This window comes from Balaenoptera physalus (genome assembly GCF_965194825.1).
Source record: "Balaenoptera physalus genome assembly, chromosome: 2".
NCBI classification, from domain to species: Eukaryota; Metazoa; Chordata; class Mammalia; order Artiodactyla; family Balaenopteridae; genus Balaenoptera; species Balaenoptera physalus.
In genome coordinates, this window is record NC_138883.1 from 161,027,951 (window position 1) to 161,054,078 (window position 26,128).

General features: G+C 36.8%; 2 protein-coding genes across 13 annotated transcripts in view; one reads left to right on the forward strand and one right to left on the reverse strand.

The window, feature by feature from the left end:
- The window catches only part of MASTL (microtubule associated serine/threonine kinase like), a 75,068-nt gene that overhangs the window by 39,602 nt on the left and 9,338 nt on the right, over positions 1–26,128 (forward strand). The window contains exon 12 of one of the 3 annotated variants that reach the window (XM_082449707.1): positions 19,551–19,598. In XM_082449707.1, coding sequence (XP_082305833.1) covers positions 19,551–19,572 — 22 coding nt within the window. In that variant the 3' untranslated portion in view covers positions 19,573–19,598. Of the gene's footprint in view, positions 1–8,753; positions 13,040–19,550; positions 20,097–26,128 lie in introns of those variants that run through there. The other 2 variants (XM_082449706.1, XM_082449710.1) reach the window with 2 other exon arrangements.
- The window catches only part of ACBD5 (acyl-CoA binding domain containing 5), a gene marked incomplete at its 3' end in the record, with an annotated part of 38,828 nt that continues 18,175 nt past the window's right edge, over positions 5,476–26,128 (reverse strand). For 6 of the 10 annotated variants that reach the window (XM_082449753.1, XM_082449755.1, XM_082449749.1 and 3 more), the window contains 8 exons: positions 23,613–23,747; positions 22,484–22,687; positions 21,600–21,706; positions 20,344–20,611; positions 14,861–15,060; positions 13,473–13,517; positions 13,046–13,155; positions 5,476–7,430 (listed from right to left, as the gene is read on the reverse strand). In XM_082449753.1, coding sequence (XP_082305879.1) covers positions 7,418–7,430; positions 13,046–13,155; positions 13,473–13,517; positions 14,861–15,060; positions 20,344–20,611; positions 21,600–21,706; positions 22,484–22,687; positions 23,613–23,747 — 1,082 coding nt within the window. Of the gene's footprint in view, positions 7,431–13,041; positions 13,156–13,472; positions 13,518–14,860; positions 15,061–20,343; positions 20,612–21,599; positions 21,707–22,483; positions 22,688–23,612; positions 23,748–26,128 lie in introns of those variants that run through there. The other 4 variants (XM_082449756.1, XM_082449757.1, XM_082449752.1 and 1 more) reach the window with 1 other exon arrangement.

Genomic DNA, 26,128 nt, shown 5'->3' on the forward strand with positions numbered 1-26,128 from the left:
TTCTCAAACTCTTCCAAAAAATAGCAGAGAGGAACACTCCCAAACTCATTCTATGAGGCCACCATCACCCTGATACCAAAACCAGACAAAGATGTCACAAAGAAAGAAAACTACAGGCCAATATCACTGATGAATGTAGATGCAAAAATCCTCAACAAAATACTAGCAAACAGAATCCAACAGCACATAAAAGGATCATACACCATGATTAAGTGGGGTTTATCCCAGGAATGCAAGATTTCTTCAATATATGCAAATCAATCAATGTGATACACCATATTAACAAACTGAAGGATGAAAACCATATGATCATCTCAATAGATGCAGAAAAGGCTTTTGACAGAATTCAACACCCATTTATGATAAAAACTCTCCAGAAAGTAGGCATAGAGGGAACCTACTCCAACATAATAAAGGGCATATATGACAAACCCACAGCCAACATCGATCTCAATGGTGAAAAACTGAAACCATTTCCTCTAAGGTCAGGAAGAAGACAAGGTTGCCCACTCTCACCACTGTTATTCAACATAGTTTTGGAAGTTTTAGCCACAGCAATCAGAGAAGGAAAAGAAATAAAAGGAATCCAAATCAGAAAACAGAAGTAAAGCTGTCACTGTTTGCAGAGAACATACTATACACAGAGAATCCTAAAGATGCTACCAGAAAACTAGAGCTAATGAATGAATTTGGTAGTAGCAGGATACAAAATTAATGCACAGAAATCTCTTGCATTCCTATACACTAATGATGAAAAATCTGAAAGAGAAATGAAGGAAACACTCCCATTTACCAGTGCAACAAAAAGAATAAAATACCTAGGAATAAACCTACCTAAGGAGACAAAAGACCTGTATGCAGAAAACTATAAGACACTGATGAAAGAAATTAAAGATGATACAAACAGATGGAGAGATATACTATGTTCTTGGATTGGAAGAATCAACATTGTGAAAATGACTATACTACCCAAAGCAATCTACAAATTCAATGCAATCCCTATCAAACTACCAATGGCATTTTTCACAGAACTAGAACAAAAAGACTGCACAATTTGTATGGAAACACAAAAGACCCCGAATAGCCAAAGCAATCTTGAGAAAGAAAAACAGAGCTGGAGGAATCAGGCTCCCTGACTTCAGACTATACTACAAAGCTACAGTAATCAAGACAGTATGGTACTGGCACAAAAACAGAAATATAGATCAATGGTACAGGATAGAAAGCCCAGAGATAAACCCACACACATATGGTCACCTTATCTTTGATAAACAAGGCAAGAACACACAATGGAGAAAAGGCAGCCTCTTCAATAAGTGGTACTGGGAAAACTGGACAGCTACATGTAAAAATATGAAATTAGAACACTCCCTAACAACATACACAAAAATAAACTCAAAATGGATTAAAGAACTAAATGTAAGCCCAGACACTCTAAAACTCTTAGAGGAAAACATAGGCAGAACACTCTATGACATAAATCACAGCAAGATCCTTTTTGACCCACCTCCTAGAGAAATGCAAATAAAAACAAAAATAAACAAATGGGACCTAATGAAACTTAAAAGCTTTTGCACAACAAAGGAAACCATAAACAAGACGAAAAGACAACCCTCTGAATGGGAGAAAATACTTGCAAAAGAAACAACTGACAAAGGATTAATCTCCAAAATATACAAGCAGCTCATGCAGCTCAGTATCAAAAAAACATACAACCCAATCCAAAAATGGGCAGAAGACCTAAATAGCCATTTCTCCAAAGAAGATATACAGATTGCCAACAAACACATGAAAGGATGCCCAACATCACTAATCATTAGAGAAATGCAAATCAAAACTACAATGAGGTATCACCTCACACCAGTCAGAATGGCCATCATCAAAAAATCTACAAACAATAAATGCTGGAGAGGGTGTGGAGAAAAGGGAACCCTCTTGCACTATTGGTGGGAATGTAAATTGATACAGCCACTATGGAGAACAGTATGGAGGTTCCTTAAAAAACTAAAAATAGAACTACCATATGACCCAGCAATCCCACTACTGGGCATATACTCTGAGAAAACCATAATTCAAAAAGAGTCATGTACCACAATGTTCATTGCATTACTATTTACAATAGCCAGGACATGGAAGCAACCTAAGTGTCCATTGACAGATGAATGGATAAAGAAGATGTGGCACATATATACAATGGAATATTACTCAGCCATAAAAAGAAAGGAAATTGAGTTATTTGTAGTGAGGTGGATGGACCTAGAGTCTGTCATACAGAGTGCAGTAAGTCAGAAAGAGAAAAACAAATACCATATGCTAACACATATATATGGAATCTAAAAACAAAAAAATCGTTCTGATGAACCTAGGGGCAGGACAGGAATAAAGATGCAGATGTAGAGAATGGACTTGAGGACACGGGGAGGGGGAAGGGTAAGCTGGGACAAATTGAGAGAGTAGCACTGACATATATATACTACCAAATGTAAAATAGCTAGTGGGAAGCAGCTGCATAGCACAGGGAGATCAGGTTGGTGCTCTGCAACCACCTAGAGGGTTGGGATAAGGAGGGTGGGAGGGAGATGCAAGAGGGAGAGGATATGGGGATATATGTATACATATAGCTGATTCACTTTGCTATACAGCAGAAACTAACACAACACTGTAATTTATAATTGTAAAGCAATTATACTCCAATAAAGATGTTTAAAAAAAATAGTAAAGTAGCAGTTCAAACATATTGTTTAGAACCTTGGAGGTAAGTACAAAACAATCACCCAAAAGTGCTGAAAGTAGTTGCCTCTGGGGCAGAAAAAAATGGCAAAGTTTTTAAGGAAAGGAATAGTATCCAGAGCATAAATGGAAGAAACTAGCTCTTGTTAAAAAAAAATTTTTTTTTGTACATTTGCACCAACATTTCCAGTGTCTGCCTCTGCAAAAGGGATTTGGATTCTTATGTACTGATAGTGAAATAATAACCCCAGTCATTATTATTACCATCACAGTAGTTATCAGTTACAAAGTACTTACTGTATCCTGAACACTGTTCTAATATTTTATACATATATTAACTGTATGAGGTATTTTTATCCACATTGTATACATATGAAAACTGAAACATAAAGTAAGGGACTTCCCATGATTGCAGAGAATTTGAACCTAGACAGTCTGGCTTCAGAGCCTACAGTCAGTCCTGACAATCACGCATTTTCTATACTAGTCAGGACTCTGGTTCCAAGTGTCAGAAACCTACCTTAAACTGCCTTAAGTAAGAAGGCAAATTTATTAACCCATGTAAACAAACTGTATAAACATAGGGGTAGTGTTTTCAGAATTAACTGGATTAAAGGACTTGAACTCACTGTTTCTGACTCTTGTATAAGTTCCTAGGTCTAGATGTTGGCCTTATTATCTAAGGCTCCTCCAAGTGGCAGGATATGCAGCCCCAGGATCTCCCTGGTAATAACCTTACAGCCTGTAATTCAAGGAGAAAGAGAACACAACAACAGTGAGATACCACTACACACCTATCAGAATGGCTAAAACCCAAAACACCGACAATACCAAATGCTGGCAAAGACGTGGAGCAACAGGAACTCTTATTCATTACTGGTGGGAATGCAAAATGGTACAGCCACTTTGGAAGACAGTTTGGTGGTTTATTACAAAACTAAACGTAACTTTACCATGCAATCCAGCAGTCAGCTCTTTAGTATTTACCCAAATGAGTTGAAAACTTACGACCACACAAAAACCTATGCACAGATGTTGACAGCAGCTTTATTCATCATTACTAAAATTTGGAAGCAACCAAGATGTCCTTCAATAGGTGAATGGATAAATAAACTCTAGTACATCCAGACAATGATATATTAATCAGTGCTAAAAAGAAATGAATTACCTAAATCAGAAGTCAGCAAACTACAGCCCATGGGACAAATACGGCCCCCTACTTGTTTTGTAAATAAAACTTTATTGACACACAGCCATAAAAACATAAAAAGAAGTGAGCTATGAAGACATGAAATTACATGGAGGAACCATAAATGTATATTGCAAAGTGAAAGAAGCCATTCTGAAAGGGCTACATACTGTATGATCCCAACTATGTAACATTCTGTGAAAAGGCAAAATGCTCTCTCCTCTAGTTTCCTGAAATAAATCCAGAGAATAACTGTGACTGCTTCACTGATGGTCATACACCCCTCCCTAGGACTGTCACTGTGGTCAGGAGGAGAATGAGATAGACAATGGCCAGGTCTGAGTCACATGCCCATTACTGTGGCTCGGTGGGTGGGGCAGGATTACAGTGGAGGAAGAGGAGCTCTCTACCGCGGGGAAGGGCAAGGAGAGTGATGCTGTTATCAGGAGGAGGAGGGACAGGTGCTGGGCAGAAAAAATAACAATGGCTACACCTCACCTGTATTATGTACATATTTAAAAGTTCTTTTAGTTGTTTCTTTTGAAAAAGGAAAAGAACACTTACCGTTTTTCAGCTTGAAAAAGTGGTTCCATTGGGAAGGAGGATTAATGGAGAGAGAGAAGGTCAGTGGGAAAACAAGGGTTGAGAAGCAGAAAAGAAAAACAAATAGAGAAAGAAGAGAACTCAGTTAAGTGTATTAAAGGCCAAAAGACATGGCATTTCCTGTGTATGGGCAAAATTAAATTTGTAAAATTATATCTATATAAACTGGAACAATTTTATTCTTTAAATAATATTCTTATAGACAAAGATATAATTATGAGACCCAGTTCTAGCCAAGTAGATGGAGAAGGAGTATCCTGTGTGAGACTTCCAGGAAAGTTACTGTTTCCTGATCAGATAAGGATCTTTGCCTACCTGTAATGTAGACATTGGACCGAGATGTACAGCAGCCATTTAGCGAACATGAAGACAAGGCCCACACCCTAAAGATGACAGAACAGAAAGACAGAAGGAACCTGTGTCCCTAAGGACATTGTGGAAGCACCTTACCAGCCCTGGACTTCCTACCTCTGGACTCCTTGTATATGAGGGAAAAAAACTGAAGCTACTGCAGTTAGTTCCTATTACAGGCCCCAGAACACTGGTATCTTAATGTTACAAATAGCTAACATCACTTTTATCACTATCTGGAGAACTTACAAGTTATACATTTGTATTAAAAACATAAAACCTTCTCACCATTTTCTACCTAAGACCAAGCTGTATGTATTTAACATGGCTGACTAAGGCCACACTGAGTGGCTATGGGAAGCTACCTAGTTGGAATAAGAATTGAAACTAAGATTTTGACACGATCAGTAACATTTTTCAGCCAAATGACTAAATGAGTTCAACTTCAGCGTGTTTCTGATTTTTATAAAATTACATGTAATAGCATGGCTTTATTTTGAACGAGGCACAATTACTTCCTATGAACCCCTACTATTTATTCTCGTTTAATCCTTATATAATCAATGCACTTCTAACAGTAACAAGGAATAAAAACCATAACATTTTTCATTAACCTTTTATTTTTAACTTAATTTTACAATAAAGAAACAGAAAAGAAGTAGATCATTAAAAAAATACCATAGCTGTCAATTTTAAATGAGGTTCTTGTTAAACAAAGCAGTAACACTACATCCTATAATTACGTCTTTACTTGTATATACAAGAACTGTGTGCAAAGTGCTTTTCAACCTATAAAATAAGACTTTGGAATAGGATACAAATGGTTATCCCTAGGAGTTAGTTACCTCCAACTGCTTGTAATGAATCACAACTGCTTACATTCTTACTTTGCATCTTATTTATTTATATACTAAGAGAAAAGCCACCATTTTCTGATACCAGATTGATAGCTAATTTTTTAAAATAACTCCCGACCCACAGGTCTAAATTTTATTTTTACATATAATTCAGTTACTGGCTTCATTTTTTTCCCTAAATAAATAGAGGACAGCTTTTAAAAGGCAAATATTAGTAGATCTCTTTAGACAGATACATTTTAATCAAGATGGGATTAAAAAATAAAAAACATCAAGTTACATGTAAGAAAAAAAATAAGGAAAAAAAGAGTCTTCAGAAAAGCAAATTGTATTCTTACACTTTTTTCTTCAGATAAACAAAGAACCACCCTCTAGACTAGGGATGGATTACTTTCTCTCTTATTGAGAACACTCTGAACACATGATGCTAAACCCAACATCACACATACCAAGAATTTTAAAAATTATTTGATACTAAACCTTTGTATCAGAGAAATCTTTAAAGCATAAGGTACATCTACATGAGCAGGGCGTTTTAAAAGGTATGCAGGAAGGATAATTCCAAACAGAGCCTTCAAGGATCTAAATTACAGTCTTCTTCTTAGTCTAAATGTGGGAGGTGGAGGAGAGACACAAATTTACATTAGTTGGGTATGTCTTATTCACATGGAAGCATATGGCCTGCTAGCTTGCAGATCTCTCCAATACCCCTTGTGAAATAGGTGTATCTCCAATATTATACCCCGAAGGAAAAACTGAGGCACTAAGAGGTTAAGAGTCCGGTCTGTGTGGTTTACCAGTTGCAGAAAAGTGATTTTCATGTGTTTCCTCTTTGACCTTTGTAAAAACAGTATAAATAAGTTTTCATTTTATATTTCAAAGCACCCTATGAAGCAGAAACAAGATGTCCTCAGTTAAAGGAAAATTATTACAAAGGAATCCATGGATATGATTGAATACAAATCTTATTAATGATCTGCAGGTTCAGAACACATTAAGCCCATTCTTCATCATTTCCATTAGCAGGTTATTATGTCTATTCTGTGAATCATTTGTAAAAACAAAGCCTAGTACATAGGGCTCTACTTTGTCATAATGATGCCTGAACACTAAAGTTAGAGCTGTGCATGCCCAAGGAAGATTATGGGCAGCCCACAAAGTGGACACGGAGAAGATTCTTCCAGTCGTTTTCTACTGAATCGCATGGTGGTTCAGTGACTAAGAAAGAAAGTCGATTTCATCTCATTTGAAATTCACTCCTGGTTTGCATACTTTCTCATATTTAATTTAGAAAATTAAAAATACCCAGTTATAAATCTGTTCTTATTATCACAACTGTACCTTGGAAAAGCAGCTTATATTTCTCTATGGGAGATAATCAGGTAAACATGTTACCAAACAATAATTAATAATTTAATGTCCTTCAAGTTCAAGGGTAGGGTAAATCTAAGTCTGTTACTTATAACCTAGTTGAGATTGATTATTCAAGTATCAGCAATATTAGTCCTTAAAATGTTATCATTTGTGTAGTGCAAAATATATATATGTATATATGTACACAAACCAAACTACTGGACAACAAAAAGAAATGTAATCATCACAAACTAGGAGTTTCATGTGAGCTCCACAATCCGTTTCATGCTGAGGTCATCCAGGCCCAGTAGTCTTCTTCAGTAAAATATTTTCTTCAGTTCAATTTTCTTTGAAAAGAAAGGAAAAAAACAATGTCCTATGAGTATAAATGCAACCTGAATATGAAACACATCCATACCAAAGAATTCGCTGATGGTAACATAATAATAATATTCAAATTCAAAATAAGACCATAAAATTACAAATGATCCTTATGAAGTTACTTCATGTCACTTAGAGCTCAATAGGAAAGATCCAACTGCAAGTGATGACATTACCAAGTAGTTTCTAACAAACGATTTAAATGTACATTCCTCCTCTCATAGCTTCTCGATTCTCATCTTTTTCTAGTTGGCTATTCCACAGTTCAGATTTTTGCAAATTATTTCATAATTTTATCAAAATGGAAAGTTTTGAAACAAAAAAGCTTCATAAAACAACAAAAGGTTGACAGATACACAACCTGGACTGTTCATTTAATCAACACATATTATGTATCTGTTACTTTCCAGGCACTGTGCCAGGTACTGGGGATTCAGACATCTCTGAGGCAGGCTCTTAGTCCTCAAAAAAGCTCTCAGTTTAGTTGATGGGATGGGGATGGGAGGGACATATAAACCAACAACTCAGATGTGTATAATGTGATGGTTTTACTGATAGCAGAGTGAGCTACCAGAGAAGAATGGGCTTGTGAGCACAACAATCGCGTGTGATCTGAGTTCTGGGAAAGGACCCACAGCTGTAAAATCTCTATACCCTCCTCAGCATTCCAGATGCCAAAATGCCTGAAACTCTCTCATTACAAGTTTATTCCTCTCCTCCGCAGAAACGCTCTTATGCAACCCCCTTGGCAGGAATGATCTTTTAGATAATCAGACCACTCCTTATCCTCTGCAGAAATCTTATGTACACCTTGGCAGGAGTGACATTTTAAATAATCAGATGGATTTTCACATAATAGGAGGAGATTACTCTGGCATGAAGAAAAAAGGCCCCTGGAGGAAGAGAATCGTGGGTGGTTGTAAAGACTGTCTGAGTGAGACTTTAGCAGAAATGCTAGTTGGGAGGTGCCTGAACAGTTAGCAACACTTACTAAGAACCCATGTGATGCAGATTGCTATACAAGATTTACCAAATCTGTAGATGTACCAAAAAACACACAACTTGGTCTATGAACCCCCCAATCTTCAACTGTAATAGGGAAATAGAAGAGACATAAGTCACTATCACTATCTTTGGAATTTTGGGATGTTTTCCAGGCATTTAGTGAGCTCTTTCTCTCCTTTTATAAAAAATTAACTTGTACAATGTAGGGTATAGTGTGATAAGAGAAGAAAAGTTACAGAAAACAACAGATAAGGAAACAGGAATAACATTTTGCCTTTCCCCAGCCCACTGAACTCTCTGCTCTGCCTGGACTGCTGAGATTCCTTCCCTGCCTCAGAAGCCTGGGCCTGAATTTTTGGTCCAGTATCACCTTCCCCAGTCTCCATCTGAAGAATGTTTCTCCTGAGACCTGTCCCACCCTATCCAGTATTTATTAAATAAAAACTGAAAACTCATTGTCTCTAAGGAAACCACCTACCAGCACATTTATGAACCTGGACAGACTGATAAAGGAAAGTGGTTAGAAACATCCTTTCTTTCACATTACAGGCAGACCTTGAAGATCATGCAGGTTCGGCTCCAGACCATTGCAATAAAGCTAATATCGCAATCAAGTGAGTCACACAAATTTTCTGGTTTGCCAGTGCATATAACAGTTTACACTCTACTGTAGTCTATTAAGTGGCAATAGCATTATGTCTTAAAAAACTGTACATACCTTAATTTAAAAATGCTTTATTGGGCTTCCCTGGTAGTGCAGCGGTTAAGAATCCGCCTGCCAATGCATGGGACATGGGTTTGAGCCCTGGTCCGGGAAGATCCCACATGCCTAGGAGCAACTAAGCCCGTGTGCCACAACCACTGAGCCTGCGCTCTAGAGCCCGCAAGCCACAACTACTGAGCCCGTGTGCCACCACTACTGAAGACCGCGCGCCTAGAGCCCGTGCTCTGCAACAAGAGAAGCCACTGCAGTGAGAAGCCCGTGCACCGTAACAAAGAGTAGCCCCCCTCTCGCCGCAGCTAAAGAAAGCCTGCGCAGCAACGAAGACCCAACGCAGCCAAAAAATAGATAAATAAAAATAAAGTTCCCTTTAAAAAAAATTTTTTTTAAATATTTTATTGCTAAACAATGCTAACCATCATCTGAGCCTTTGGCAAGTCATAGTAGCAACATCAAAGATCACTAATCACAGATCACCATAACAGATATAATAATAATGAAAAAGTCTGAGATATTTCAAGAATTACCAAAATATGACACAGAGACATGAAGTGAGTGAATGCTGGTGGGAAAGCGGTACTGACAGCCTTGTGACGGGGTTGCCACAAACCTTCATTTTGTAAAACATGCAGTATCTGAGAAGTGAGGTCTTTTTGTGTAATAGATTAAGAATAGTCTTGTGGACTTAAAAGGTCTGCTTTCAGGGAATTCCCTGGCGGTCCAGTGGTTAGGACTCGGTGCTTTCACCACCGTAGGCCCGGGTTCGATCCCTGGTTGGGGAACTAAGATCCTGCGAGCTGCAGCCCTGCGGCCAAAAACAAAAAACAAAAAAACTGTCCTGCTTTCAGTATTTAACTCATGGATAATTTTAATAGCAGAATGACCAGGTTAGGTAACTGAGGGGAGGTAGTACCATAGGAGGCTGTTCAGGGCCTGATTTTGAACAGGTCTGCAGATGATACTCTTCATAACACATAAAGAAAGAATGTTTTTCAGATCCCCTGCAGAGTGATATGAGATCTCTTTTACTTTTAAATTTATATTTTTCTGATGTAAGCTATTATATATAGAATGGATAAACAACAAGGTCCTATGTATAGCACAGAGAACTATATTCAGTATCCTATGATAAACCATAATGGAAAAGAATATGAAAAAAAAAGAATGTATATATATATATAACTGAATCACTTTGCTGTATAGCAGAAATTAACATTGTAAATCAACTATAAAAAAATTCATATTCTTCTATACTGGGGAAAAAAGAATCAAGCAGTGGACCTTAAGTATTACATTTCATGTAAAAAAAAAAATTTTTTTAAAGCTTACCGCAAATAGATAACCACTTATTTTACATGTGTATAGGATTATCTCAGTGTGTGTTTGCATCCAGATGTTAAATAACATCAAAGCTTCTCCATGTCACATGGTACTTCAGCTGCCATCCTGCCAAGAGTGGGCCTTCAGCCATGTATTCAGCACATATTTATTGAAAGCCTAATACATGCCAGACACTGTGCTAGAGGATGAGGTACAGGGTGGGCCCTGTTATAAGTAGGGCACACCCTCTCCTGGCCACACTTTTCCCATCCTAAGAGGATTTCTAGATCTTTCTCTTCATCTCTAACACAGACCTGTCTTCTCTAAACCATGCACAATGTTCTCTAGTCTTCTTTCCTATAACTGTCAGATTAAAACCTGTTAAACACTGCCAGATTAAAAGATGCCTAAATCCCCTCAAGCCAAAGCTTATTTCCATCGCCAACCCCAGCTGACTCCTTACATATATAAGTAAACAATACATAAAAACACTATGTCTCATCAAAATGCAGTTGCAGAGCACTAATAATTTACAACTTTGAAGGATTAAATACCTAACATACATTGGAAACCTGGATAAAGATTCAATAATAACAAAGTAGAAAATTAGGAACAGAGAAAAGTTTCTCCATTCAGAGACATCTGTCAACAACTGAAAGGAATACTTAGGAGAAATGGCATATACTTTTACAAGTAAGGAACATTAAAAAAAAAAATAATTTTAGAAAAACTGCAATTTTCCATGACTGCTGAAGCAAAGTACACTTTGTTTTTTCAGTCTTTAATAAAGTGACAAGCTGCTTCAACCTTAAGCATGAAATAAATTAATCAAAGTAAACTTTAGCTTTTTTTGTCGTGTGTTGAATTTCTCTATTCTCCAATCCTCAACTTTCTACAAAGGAAAACATGAAAAAGAACTTTGAAATGCATTGCAAAACATGTAAACACCTCCTGTTAGCACCACTGTTGCCAGCCGCTTAAATCCAGTATAACCACATATTGAAAAAAGGTTTGGTTCTTTTTTCCTCCTATTATCAGGGATATTAGGATTTAAAACACTGTATAGCACCCAACCATCACAGGAGAAACACAAAATGTGTGAAAAAAGAAAAGAAAGGATTTAAATTAAGGTCTATATCTTTTTTTCCCCTTTTTTTGGCCATGTCATGCAGCATGCGGGATCTTAGTTCCCCAACCAGGGATTGACCCCACACCCCCTACAGTGGATGTGCGGATTCTTAACCACTGGGCCACGGTCTATAGTCTGTATCTATAGATATAGTCCCAAGGTCTGTATCTTAACAGCTGAAACGACACATACACAGATGGCTTAGAAAGGGGGTAAATGATACTGAGAAGGCAACTTAGGCTTCTGAAATCCCACAAAAGTTTTTTAAGTGAGCAAGTATATTCCAAGAACATTAATGTACCAGAAAACGTATTGGGTTCATTTATGAACATAAATCAAACAGTCTTAACATAAGCAGAGAACAAGGAAGACTAAACCAAGTCACCCAAGGCCACATGCATTTCCGTTTCTCTACTATGAAGCATTCTCACTGGAGCACTTAGACTAGTGTGCTGCTTAGCCCTTTGACGTAGGAGAAGGGTAAATGTTTGGTTTTTGCTTTTGTTATCACGTGCAGTAATTAGAAACATGGGTTCTTTGGTAATGGAACAACAGACCTATAATTATTTAAACTTGTAGATTTTTTTAAAATGTGTTTCTACTGCACATATGTAAGAGAGCACTTAAAATCTTACCACCAAATACCCTATCTCTTTTCCCCATCTGTTGTGACTTAATGGGAAATGGTGATGAAACACCAGAAACATAATCAGTGAGGCCACGAATGACAAATATTTGTCCATCTGCCCATCCAGGGAAAGTAATTCAGTTTACATAGTGTCCAAAAAAATGCTTTTAACAATTTTCTTGAACCCAAGAGTTTTGGCCTCAGGTTATTCCTCATCTAGACAATCTCAGAGCACCTGTAAGGACTCGAACCTATTATTCTCAGACTTATCTGAGTTATTTCCTGGCATCCAAACTGGAATTATGGCCCTCAAATTAGAATAAGCCCTATTTCTAGTCAACCACCAGGATGAACATTTTCTGAAATGCCAATGTCTATATTTCTAAGGTATAGAGAGCACGCAGGCATTATTAGTTTTCTTATCTGTTGTCCTTTAATGTTAGCAAAGGGCCCCCCAAAAAAAATCATACTTTGAGAACACTGTTTCTTCATAAGACATAAAACTTAGGCCTGTAATCATTTTCTTGCTGTTGCATAAACCAAAGGTGTACAAATGCATCAGATGCTCTCAAGTGAAAAAATTTTAATCTAACAAGTATCTAAAAACCCACTAGATATCATTTCCAAGGTAGTTTCAGTCTCATGATCAGTACAGAATGCTCAGTATGACGATCTATCTATAAAATGGACCTATCTCCCTAACTGCTGCTGAAAGCTCTGTCTGCTGTAGATTATAAGCGTTTACATACCACTTTGAATTATAAAACTATCGTATTACCTTCTCCTTCTTTGGTAATATAAATGCACCAACCACTGGGCAATAAAAGGCCATATGATAGCAAAGATTAATGCACCAGGAGACATCTCGAAGGGCCACCAAGATGGTCTCTGAGAAAATAAAATAAGCTGGTCACCAATCTATTACATATTGCATATATAAATTTAAAAAACACACCATAATTTTGAAACTATATAACTAATAATAGATCTCACTCCTGCTAAAGGGAGGGAGATAATTTTAGAGTGTAATTCAGTAAGTAGACTTTCAGAAGTACTTCAGACTTGGTACAAAACAAATATATTTTAAACTTCAAAGTTCTAAAGGGTAGACTTCATTTGGAATACTTTAAGGACATCATATAATCTAAATTTACTGTAACTTATTTGAAACCCTGGCACTTAGATTTAAGATAAGAATTTCTTACCGGTGAAGGGGGCTGATTACCAGTCTGTAATGCTGATGATTTTGCCTATCAACACAAATGAAACTGATTTAGCTTTGACAAAAAGAAAAGAAAAATACAGTAATTTTTTCTATTTCCTATCTTTTTTTAAAAAAAAAGGGTGAAATATTGGATTACTCTCGATTTTTCTGCTAACTATGCTTTGATTATCCCGAAACTCACAGTGACCAAATTAAAAGTCCCTAAAATTGCTAGCCAAATAATTATCTCTGACATTTTATAGTTCAAATAATATAAAATTATCCAAATAAAACCTCAAATTAATCTGAACCATTACTTCTTTTACATTCTTATTAAATTACTTACTCAACATTTCTTATTAATTCCTTGATTTCCATATAAACTACCAACTTACAAACACATTTGAGAACTATAGCCTTGATTATTAAAACTGTAAAAGTGTAAAGATTATGTGAACAATATCCAAATATCTGTTTTGGAGATTCATGATAAGCTATAGCAAACCATAGTGGAAGTCAAATCATAACTCTACATTTCTCTCCAGCTTGAAAGTTTTGATCCTAAAACTAATTTACAGTAAAGAATGGGTAAGTTAGTGTATTACCTCCACAGCATTTTAAAAAGAGATCAAGATAGAAGACAACGCTTACTACAAAAGGATAGCCCTTCAATGGTGAACCCTAGGACATTAGCTGTGGTCTCTATTAGTGCCACAAACTGCACTGTTCAACACTTCTTACTCTTCTTGTGTTCTTCTCCCTGTCTCCAACATGGTACTGCTAATTTTAAATGCTGAAAAATTCCAATTATTTTTAGTGGTATTTGGCTTTTGGGTCAGTCTTTTCTGAAATAATATTTTCAAAAGTAGATCCTTTTAAAAACCATTAAACTCCATTGATGTGTGTAAATCAGATTTTTTTTTAATCTAACAGCAAATATTTATTATGCCCCCTCCTTGGAACAAGGCTCTGTCCTTTAGCAGCAGTAAATAAAATAGTATATATATAGTCCCTACAATCACGGTGTTTATAGTCTAGCAAGAAAGACAGATATTAAATGCACACACCAAAAAATCACACATTTAACAAGAAAAAGCATTTTGTAAACTGTTACTGTTTAGCATTTTGTGGATCCAGAATTTGTCTCTTTCTTAGCAAAACATTCAAATCAGTGTATTTGAATATTCTTCTCATTGGAACACACCATATACCTCTTGATAAAACATAATCTGAGCCTGGTTCCCTAAACATATAATCTTACTTAACTGCTAAGATAAGCTTTGGGTATCATTTGTATGGTTCATTTAAATCAGATTAACACAGATTCCAATTACACACTGTTTGATGGGATCAACAGCAGATGAAGACAAGACAAATGAGGAAGGCTACCTGCGATGCTGTCAGCGTCTCCAGTTTGTGGAGTCTCTGAAGGACGTTCTGCATGTCCTCCTGCAGGCGCATGAGCACGAGAGCGATCTGCTCGTTGAGGCTGCCCCTCGACCCTCTGTCTGAACCCCAGCGTTCCCCATCACCTCCACTTCCCACTTGCCGACCTTTGCTTCCTTCGCTCAAATGTTGCATCCTGTGCCCTATTTTAAGAGAGCAAAATAAGTTAGTTTTAATCACTCTTAGAAAAGTAGAAATGGTGGGGTGTTTTTTGTGGTTTTTTTTTTCATTTTTCCTCTATTTCTTTGAGATCTAAATCTCCAAAGTGGAGTGGAAGCAATCAGGAAGTACACAAAATAAACTATTAAAATCAAAGAAGTTGACATAGGTATAAACTTCTATTTATAGTCTTAATTTTTTTTTTTTGCTAAGGTTTTATAATGTACCTAATATACTAGTACATGACTCAATGTATATAATACACAAATAATACACATATTTGGGGTACATTCTTAAAAATTCTTTACTAATACAGTAACAAGATTGAAAAAATATGAGGCTGTTTCTTTGGAGTATTAAAAGCTACACTAAAGAGCCATGTTTTCCTATTTGATCACTGTAAGCCTCCCAAAAGGTTTTTAAATGGTTTTTCTTATAAATTCCATTATACTTATATTGAAATCTCACTACTATTAACATTTTGTTGTCTATCCATATGTTCTTTTTTCTACGCGTATATTTACAGAATTGGCATTACCCCTTATACGTGATTTTGTGTCCTACTTTTAAAAAATATTATGAACATTTACGTGCATCATTAAATTTTACTCCAATTCCAAAAACACTGAAACAGCTATATGAATTCACTAGTAAGACCATGAAATAATTTACTCAATCATTTTGCACTTTTAGATAGTTAGGGTGACTCCAAATTTTTGCGATTACAAATAACATTGCAATGAATGTCTTTGTATATAAATTCTTGTCCAAATTTCTGTTGATTTCTTTAGGTCAGACAAATTCAAATAAGAATTCCTGGGTGAAAGGATAACAATTTTGTCGTGGTTCTTAATGAGTGTTGCCAAGTAATTTTTCACAAAGGCTGAAACAGTTTTTTGTTTGTTTGTTTGGCCTCGCATGTGGCATGCAGGATCCTAGTTCCCCAAACAGGGATCGACCCTGTGCTCCCTGTATTGGGAGCGCAGAGTCCTAACCACTGGACCACCAGGGACGTCCGAAACAGTTTTATATTGTAGTGTGTAAAAGGTACTACTATGTTACCTTACCCTTGCAGAAATGGAATATCACAAGTTTTACATGCTTGCTAATATAATACGTAAGTTTTGTTTTAAATAATAAACAGAAAATTGTCTACCTCATTGCCCTTTGGCATCCTGGAACCCTACAGAAGCAGGATTCCCAAAACTGAACTTGCATCAAGCAGTGTTTGGGGCTGTAAGAGAAATGGAATTGGAGCCATCTGCCAAGTTAAACCCCAAACAGTACACTGAAATGCTCAATGCCATCTTCAAGAAGACCTCTACTCTTGTATCGAAAAGGAAGTAAAATTTGAAGTGGTCATTCCTGAACTCAGCTATTGGTCTGGAATTTACACAGAAAAAAAAAAGTGCGAAGTCGAATTTGAGGCTTAGTTTTTTCCTGCATCCTTAAGAGCTTGACATATTCTGTGATGGTCTATCAGTGGGTACTGATGGTGCCAGAGAACTACTGCTGTCTCTGCTCACTTTACTACATCCTTTGTAATACTCAGTGTTCAAACCGCCTTCACAAAGACAGGAGTATCAGCCCATCCCCCTGTATGGGCCCCTGTGATTTCTGGGAGCTGTAGAGAGCTGTAGGTGGGTAAAGTCAGATTTTAAACAGGAAGCATTTCATATAAACAATTTTGTTAAATTACCTAAAGAAAGAAACCTGAATCCAAGGTTCTAGTAATACGTTGTGACCTTTTTCTTAACTAAATATTCACAAATTTGTATTTTTTCTTGTAAAGAGGGGCCCTCTGCCCAAACTGTATAAGCTGCCTTTCTTGAATAAATGAATGACTTGCATTTCTGCCATGTCAATTCTCTTCTTTACTGTTTCTAATGTATTTATAAGTTATATAACTATAACTTATGCCTCCAATTTTCCCCCTACCTATGCAATTTCCTTTTTTTAGGCCTTATCATCTCTGCTTCGATCTCCTATTTGTAAGTGTTTATATTCTTTTTTATTGAGTGAGGAATACTGGTTATCTAAAATGTTCTGTTTTCTGGCATATATATTCTTCCAAAACAGATCTTTTGTTTGCATCCTAAGCGCCTTTCCCCCTCTCCACTCTCCTTTTTATTTTTTCCTTGTCTGTAGGATTTCTACATAGTTCCCAGGTCAGTTTTTGTCAGCTTGTTTATCTATGACACAGGCAACTCTATCAATCTACCTAAATAGAGTGGGTTTCCTGCCACGTTGACATTGCCCTACTGGTATGTCGCCCCAGACCTGACCTTGTAGGCTTGATATCATTAGTGTCTGTTGCTTCTACATTAGGCTGTTCTGAGCGGGACTAGAGGTAGGGGCTGAGGTAACGGGGGAATTGTTTTCTATTCTCTTTCTTTGAACATTGTGAAATGCCCTGTGTTGGGGATTTTTCCTGGATCAGCGATATATATATATATATATTCAATGACATATATTCAAACGACAGATGGCCTTATATTTCAGATCATTCCTCCATATAAGAGGCCAGATGGCCTTTGGCAGTGACAGAGAATTATCACTGAGCAATTATCTCCCCCTGCCGCCCTCAGTGTCCTCAAGGTCAGAACTAGAAGAGGGAGGTCATGTCTGAAAGCAAACCCCAGTTTCTTCTAGCTCTGGCTGTGGTTCTGCTTGTCCCCAGGGGAAGGAGATGGGAGGGTATGTGAAATTCGGTGAAGTGGACACTAGGCTACCCAATCCTCCCTGTATCTTCTCTTTTTTTTAAGCCTCTGTGACAAGAGGTGATTAGTTCCACCAGATTATGCCCCATTCTCCAGCCTCCTTCTCAACCAGAGGTGGAAGAGAAAAATAATAACAAGTCTTGCACTCATTCTGGCTGTGTGTCCAAAAGAGTTCCAGAAGGATACTCTGAGTCTTCACCCTCGAGCCACTGTGGCTTCCAGTCTGCTTCCCACTAAATTGAGAGGTTTTTTTCAAAATTTCATTGACTCACCTTCATTCTCACTGTTTCTATACAGAACAGAACTTCCTATCTATTCTAGTTTCTTTCTAATTGTCCTGTCTCTCTGATACTTTGCAAAGTTTATGGTACGAGGATGAGTCCCTTATCTAGCTGCTGTTGCCATATACCTTGATATTATTTTCTTCTTTGTTATTCATTTAATTAGGTTGAGGGCGGGACATGTTATGACCATCATACACTTGACTATCTTATCCTAGGGGTCCCCAGAGCCTGCTTTTTCCCTACTGCTTTATAATATGCTATCAAGATTTATTAACCTATCCTATATTCAGAACACATAAAAGTCCTGACAAAAGGAATGCGTGTAAAAGTGTAAGGATATTAAAAGAATATAGTATTCCACTAATTAAAGTTAAATGTGAATTATTAGGAAAGACTCCCCAAAAGCACTGTTTTTTTCCTTTAGGTTGAATTTTGAATGAAGGGATAGTCAAATATCAACAAAGAAGAGACAAAAGACTATGCCAAATGATAGGAAAGACATAGACATGGAAGGGGCAAGCCAGTGGTGGGAGTGGGAAGATTTTCTTTACTTATTTGAGGTAGATGCTAAAAAGGAGAGTGATGAAAACATGAGGATGATAACGTCAGGAAGAGCAAAGGACAGGTCGAATCAAGTTCCATGTGAAGGTGAGGAGTGTAGGCTTTATAGGTAGACCTATATATATATAGGCAAATATACAGACAAAAAACACTGTATATTCTTCAATAGGAAGAATGTGTCTTAGTAAAAAAAAAAAAAACAGAGAGATTATCCTGATCACTTTGAGTATGTATTTAATTAGAAAATAAGAACAGTCATACAAGCTTAAGAGGTTTCTGAATCAGTGAAAAACGAAAAGCTTGGCCTGGCTATCAAATTGGAAAGGAAGGCATTAGAGAGAATGAATTACAGGTTTATCTGATGGACCAAATGTAGAAAGGGGGAGACAATGGTGACAATAAATAAGAAATACAGTCCAAAGTTTCTTGCCTGGGTGTCATAAGGGTAACAAAGAAAAATTTAGCATCTAGAATTATCAGGTTCCATAGGTATCATGGTACACAGGTTGATAACTACCAATTAGATTTACCAAATTAATTATGTTAGTAAGGTTCTCATTATCCTTAGTTATGTTTTTGTCCTTATACTCTCATATAGACCAAAAAAAGTACATTAAAGTCTCTTGAATATTAATATGATTTTCCCTATTTCTCCTTATATCATCTGCAGATTTTGCTTTTTGAAGTGTTGATGTTATATAAGATATTAACAATCTTAAGTCTCTACTGCACACCTTAACATTACAAGTGGCCCTCTTTATCTTAATGCTTTTTGTCCTGAAATTAATCTTCCCTGATATCAAGATTACTAACCTTGTTTTATTTTAATGTGCATTTGTGTGAGATACCTTTGCCTATACTTTTATTTTTTATTTTCTGAATATGCCTCTTGTAGACTATAGCATGAAGTTATTTATGCTTTGTTTTGTGAACCAATCCAAATACCTTCTTCTTTAAGTAGGTGAGTAGAGCCTGTTTACTTGTACTGCTTTCACAAATGCATTTGATCTTAAGTCTTTTATATTATACATTGTTTTATGAGTTTTAAAAAATATTTTACTACATGGTTTGTTTTCACTGCTTTTTTAAAAATGTGTATTTTTTTCTGATAAATTAGAAAGGTTTGTTTTTGTTCAAATGGCTATTTTGACAGTACCTATTGATTCTTTACTATAAACAACTGTAAATTAATATTCCTACTTTTCTTCCCCACTCAACTCTTTATTACCTGATCACATTAATATTTTTAATGTTTCCCTCTGTACTGTTAAATGTTCTTTTATCTCTATTACTTGATTTATCAGCTTGAAATGATGTCTTTTGACCTAAGCGGGGAAATGGGAAACAATAAGGAATTCAGATTTTCACCTATAGTAGGAAAAAAGCAGCAGCACAGCTGGAGCAATCAGTAAGTGAGTGTTCAAGGAGGTGATACAACATAAATTTGGCTACCTTAAAAAACTGCATAAAAGATGTGGAAATAGACATGTTTTCTCCCACACCTTCAAAGAATACACTGCTATGCCCTGTAGAGTCAAAGGAGAGAACCAGACATAAAGGAAAATGGTCAGATGTTCCGTGAGGATAACTTTCAACATTCCCTTTGCAGAGGGACAGTCCTGGTGCCTCTCCTATCTAGAACCTCCCCATTTCATTAATTCGTTTATAAAGACAGTGAGAACAAAAAACAAGTGCTACACACCTCTCCCTCTCCTGATGTTAGAGAATTCCTCACTTTCTCCAGCCCGTTTCTCACGGTGCGGCGCTCCACTGTTACTCCCGCCATCCTCTCCTCCGTGCTTTACTTCACCTTTGCCTTCCACTGCTGCCGCCTGTGTGTCCCCCCTGTTGCCATTCCCAGGAGATACTTGAACATCTTCAGGAAAACCAGAACTTTCCAAGGGCTGACTGGGATTACCACCCAAGTAATAGCGAAATGGTCCATTGTTTGACGTAAAGCTATCTAAAGACTACAAATGTAAAGCACGTAGTTATACACCACAAATTTTCCATGACAATCGAAGAATGACTGGTTTTATAAAGCGGTATTTTTGTAATGTTATAGAAAATATTATTTTTCTAAAAAATGTCTTCAATTCATATTCTGCCTCCCATCTGTAGGGGAGAAATGGGATAGAGACGATTTATATACAAGCAAAGAACTGAGATGTTTGGCAGTGAACTGTGCTCGTGACTCAGTCATTCATCCAAGAAACATTTAAATATCCAGAGTTACTGTATTCAAAAAGCACTGTCACAACACTGTAAATCAACTATACTTCAATAAAATAAAAAAATAAATTTTAAAATTTTTAAATTAATTTAATTTTAAAATAAAAAATAAAACAAAATAAATTTAAAAAATTTAAAAAGCACTGTGTTAGAACAGGGGTGGGGAAAGACCAGGGGGAGGATGTAAAAACAACGAACATAAATAAAGCCGTCAAAACCACCCTAATCGTTATCAGAAAAAGTTGTCCAAGAGAAAAAAAAAAAATTCATGTACTTTTAATGGTTTTCCAAATGTTAGTTTTCAATACCAAATCTTAATTAACTGAAATTGGAAAAGTATTTCCACTTAAAATTTCAGTCCAATGTATTAGTCAATGTGAAGAACAGATTTATTTGTTTGAAATTATTCAATCTTCTTGACTGTTATCAATGTCTCAAACATAAGGACTAGCATAAGGAGTTCACCTTCTGCCTCCCATCCCACCTCTCTCAGAATATTTATAAATGTAAATACATTATAAATTATAATATTTAAACATTTTTGAATATTCAGGAATTTTATATATTTTTTAATTCACAAAAAAAACAAAATACAAACGTTTAAACATGTTAGAGGTATGTTTTCAAAGTGGTGAACAGCATACACATCTGTTATTAACAGAAGTTATGCATGGAATTCTGATATATCACTTTGAAAATTTACCAATTAAAAAATGTCATTTTTACCTCTTCTTGTCCAAATTGCTCCATGGAATCACAGTAAACTTCACTGTCTGAATCACTCGTCAAATGCTGAATTGCTGAAACATCTTCAACATGATCATCATTTACATCTAAATATATACAAATGTCCGGGAAGAATAATTATTCTCTAATTGAAGACAAATGCATTTATTACATTTTCAAAATTTATCTGCCCTTTATTATTTTCATATTGGGAGATAAATTTGATTTACCATTTCATATTGGGAGATAAATTTGATTTACTTTCTTTTAACTTACCAAAATTTTAAATTTAGTCAGTAATTTTTATGTAAAAAGATTACAAAGTATTTATCATGGAATTATAAAAAGACACTGTCCAGATCAAACTTATAAAAACCTAATAACTTTATAAGAAAAAACTGACTACCGGCTAGGACCCTAAATTTGGGATGCAACTGTGCACATTTGGTTGTTATATTAAGAAATGGTACTTCTTGGTTTCTCTAGTGAATTACAGCAATGTCAATAATTCACTGTATACACACTATAGGCTCACTCCTAGAGCCGTAACTTACCCTTATTTTGCTGACCTGAGAACAAAAGTATCATCTAATTAGAGATGTGAGTTAAAAGAAACATCAGTAATAAAAGTAAAAATTTCAAAGATTTTATTTTAAAATTCCATACAAAAACACAATAAAAAATATTTCAAGAAAAATATAAAAGCCTTGGCCCTATTTTGGTCTTTCAAAGCTATAAACCCTTATAATATTAATAAACCTTAAGATGTTACTGAATAGAGAGGTTTTTAAAATTCTCAACAGCTCCTAAATATCCTAAAATTATTACAAGAATATATTATTCATAGGAAAGAAGCCAGAGAAACAACTTTGATGGGACAGTACCTTGGTGAACGCAGACAGCAGTTTTTTCAGTTTGCTCCAAGTTTTGATCTACAGATTTGACTGTCTCAGCGCCTCTGCCATCCAGGGAAGGACTGGCATGAATGTCGTTCTGTACACCCTGAACAAAGCTGTCTTTTTCATAGCCATTAGTGACAACGATTTCCAAGTTCTTATGGTCTGCAGATTTCTTCATCATTTTCTTATCTTTTATGTGAAAATGGAGAGATCCATAAAAATTCACGGTAGGAAAACTTCTGTACACCATGTTCTAATATCAGGTAGTCATTTCCCCAGCCTATCATAATCCATTTGAAGGGCTTCCTATGTGGATCAGAGAGATGGGGTGGGTGCTCCTTAAAAAGGGGTTAATTACATGCTGAGAGCTCACCCAAACTGTGTTGGTTTCAAAACTGCTTCAGTTCCCTGTGAATCTTCTAGAACCCCTTTTAAGAGTTAAATCTCTTGAGGTCTTTTCACTCTTTCAGGCGTAGGCAAATTGCTCTATGAGACCCAGCCATATATAGGTCTACATAGCCAATAAAAAGAGCCTTCAAAGAAGGTATTATTTGTCAGCCTTTACTGGAAAGTGAAGGCAAAACTAAGCTGTATGGTTTGTTTTAGTGTCTTTCTGCCTCCCCTTTCTAAACTAGTCTCCCCAAGAATCACTGGTACTCTTACTCACAAGGCCCCCCTAATGCAGTACCCCACGATTCCAATGTTCCCTCTTCATCAGAATCTCTGCCTGTATCCTATTCTCTGGAATCCATGCCATTCTTGACAAGATATTGAGAATTTAACTTGTCTCCTCTCCTTGGTAACATATGCATATTCATATTGGAAACAATACCTTAAATGAATACATTTCTAATGCAGCATTTCAGGCATTACATCTAGAGGAGTGGCCTATCCTCATTTGCCTTCAATTAACGTCAATCCATCTATGCTTAAGGTTGGCTGTCCCTGAACTCTGTAGTACAGCCTCTTGGTCCACAACAAACCTGGTTATAGGGTCAACAGCCCACATCCCTCCACGTGCCCTAATCACACACAATGCCAAATAAGTCCAAACCTCTCCATAGCCTTTCGCCTTAGTTAATGTAGAGTGATTAGCTCATAACTCAAAGATTACCGTTATCACTTTGTTCTGCTCCTTTCACGCCTTCCTGGGCCTCTTCTTCCTCAGATTCAGCTCCACTATCACTGCTTTCAGCTTTACCATTAAGAGTTTTGGCATTTGGTGTAGAAGTTAGAACATTACCAAGATCTAAAATATGAAATAACCATTTAATCTATAATGCTATAACACACAATCATGTTGTAATTTAAAAATAATACTGTAATTCACAAATAACTAATAAAATAATCTTGAAGTATAAAGTTAGAATTTTAACATATAATGAACAGAATTATTTTCTTTCACAGTAAATATATGTACATTACATTAATTCCTCCAGTTATCAGTTCACAACAAAATGATAAAGCTATCTTAAATCCTTACTGAACAAGGCAGTGGATAAATTATTTCTAAGGTAACATCGATCAAAATGTAAAGTTAAGAGATGAATGATCTTTAATACACAGTAAATGAAGAGACAGTTGCTATAGGCTAGCATGCTGAAAACATAAATAGCTTTGGCCCTAAAAGCAATCTTATCAATATTATAGTTGGACTACATTAAAAAGTTTTTGTTTTTGTTTTTTTTAAATTTATTTATTTTATTTATTTATTTTTGGCTGCGTTGGGTCTTTGTTGCTGTGCGTGGGCTTTCTCTAGTTGCAGCGAGCGGTGGCTACTCTTCGTTGAGGTGCGTGGGCTTCTCATTACGGTGGTTTCTCGTTGCGGAGCACAGGCTCTAGGCGCGCGTGCTTCAGTAATTGTGGCACTCAGGCTTCAGTAGTTGTGGCTCGCGGGCTCTAGAGTGCAGGCTCAGTAGTTGTGGTGCATGGGCTTAGTTGCTCTGCAGCATGTGGGATCTTCCCGGACCAGGGCTCGAACCCATGTCCCCTGCATTGGCAGGTGGATTCTTAACCAGTGCGCCACCAGGGAAGCCCAGTTTTTTTTTTTTTTTAATAACTTTATTTATTTATTTATTTTTGGCTGTGTTGGGTCTTTGTTGCTGCGCACAGGCTTTCTCTAGTCGTGGCGAGCGGGGGCCACACTTCGTTGCAGTGCGCGGGCTTCTCATTGCGGTGGCTTCTCTTTGTTGCGGAGCACGGGCTCTAGGCACACGGGCTTCAGTAGTTGTGGCTTGCGGGCTCAGTAGTTGTGGCTCACAGGCTCTAGAGCGCTGGCTCAGTAGTTGCAGTGCACGGGCTTAGTTGCTCCACGGCATGTGGGATCCTCCCAGACCAGGGCTTGAACCTGCATGCCCTGCATTGGCAGGCGGATTCTTAACCACTGCGCCACCAGGGAAGCCACTAAAAAGTTTTTTATCCTTTTATTACCTTTAGGGCTTCAGGTGCACAACTTACATTATTATGTCTTTACAGTTAAGCTTTTTAAAAAAAAAGCATTAGTAAATGTGATTAATCACTTAAAAAGGTAAATTGTCCTATCACCCAAAGTCATACCTTGAGAGTAAATACATGGAAGCGTCTCAAACATTAACATGGATAGAATCACCTGAGATCTAGTTAAAAGGTAGGTTCTGAATCAGTAAGTCTGGGGTAATCTAAGATTCTGGATTGCCATAAAGCTCCCATGTGATGCCAATGCTGATGGTTAGTAAACCCCATTCTGTCATATTGGGAATTATATTTCCGTAACTCTGAGATACTGAAGGCATCCTAAGTGGCTCTTGGCCAAAAACAGTGGCCTTCCTCCATAAACTTCTGGGCTTTATTTTCAATTACACAAGTCCATTTTGGAGGCTCCCATGCATCCCAAATAACATATAAAATCTCCATTCATCTTAAACAGTCAGGCCTATATTCTTATTCTTATTATATTCCCTAATTAGTAGAATTAAGGAGTAAAAATTCAACTCTATCATGGGCATTATGGTCTATTCTCTCTTAGAGAATCATGATGGCAGCATAGCTTTTGAATCTCCCTGAATTTCCCTGACAACCAGAAAAAAAATAATAACAACTGACAAAAAAATAAATAAAAAACAGAAACACTCACCACCCACAGACACCTTCAACAAAACAAAGCATCAGGGAATCCCCAAAACCCCCATCAAATGGAGGGTTGCAGCAAAACTACTTGACAGCATCACAGCAGCTCTGTGACGAGAGTTGCAGAAAGCACAGAGAATTACTAATAAGCCCTACTCAACATCCAAAAATCAACGTAGTACACCATATTAATAGACTAAAGGATAAAAGCCACAAGATTATCACAACGGATGCAGAAAAAGCACTTGACAAAATCCAACACTCTTTCATGAATATAACGCTGAAGAAATTGAGAATACAAGAGAATTTCCTCAATCTGATAAAGGGCATCTAAGAAAACTCACTAGAATCATACTTAATGTTAAAAGACTGAATGTTTTGTTGCTAAAATAAGGAAAAAGACAAAGATGTCTGGGCTTCCCTGGTGGCGCAGTGGTTAAGAATCTGCCTGCCAGTGCAGGGGACACGGGTTCGAGCCCTGGTCCAGTAAGATCTCACATGCAGCAGAGCAACTAAGCCCGTGTG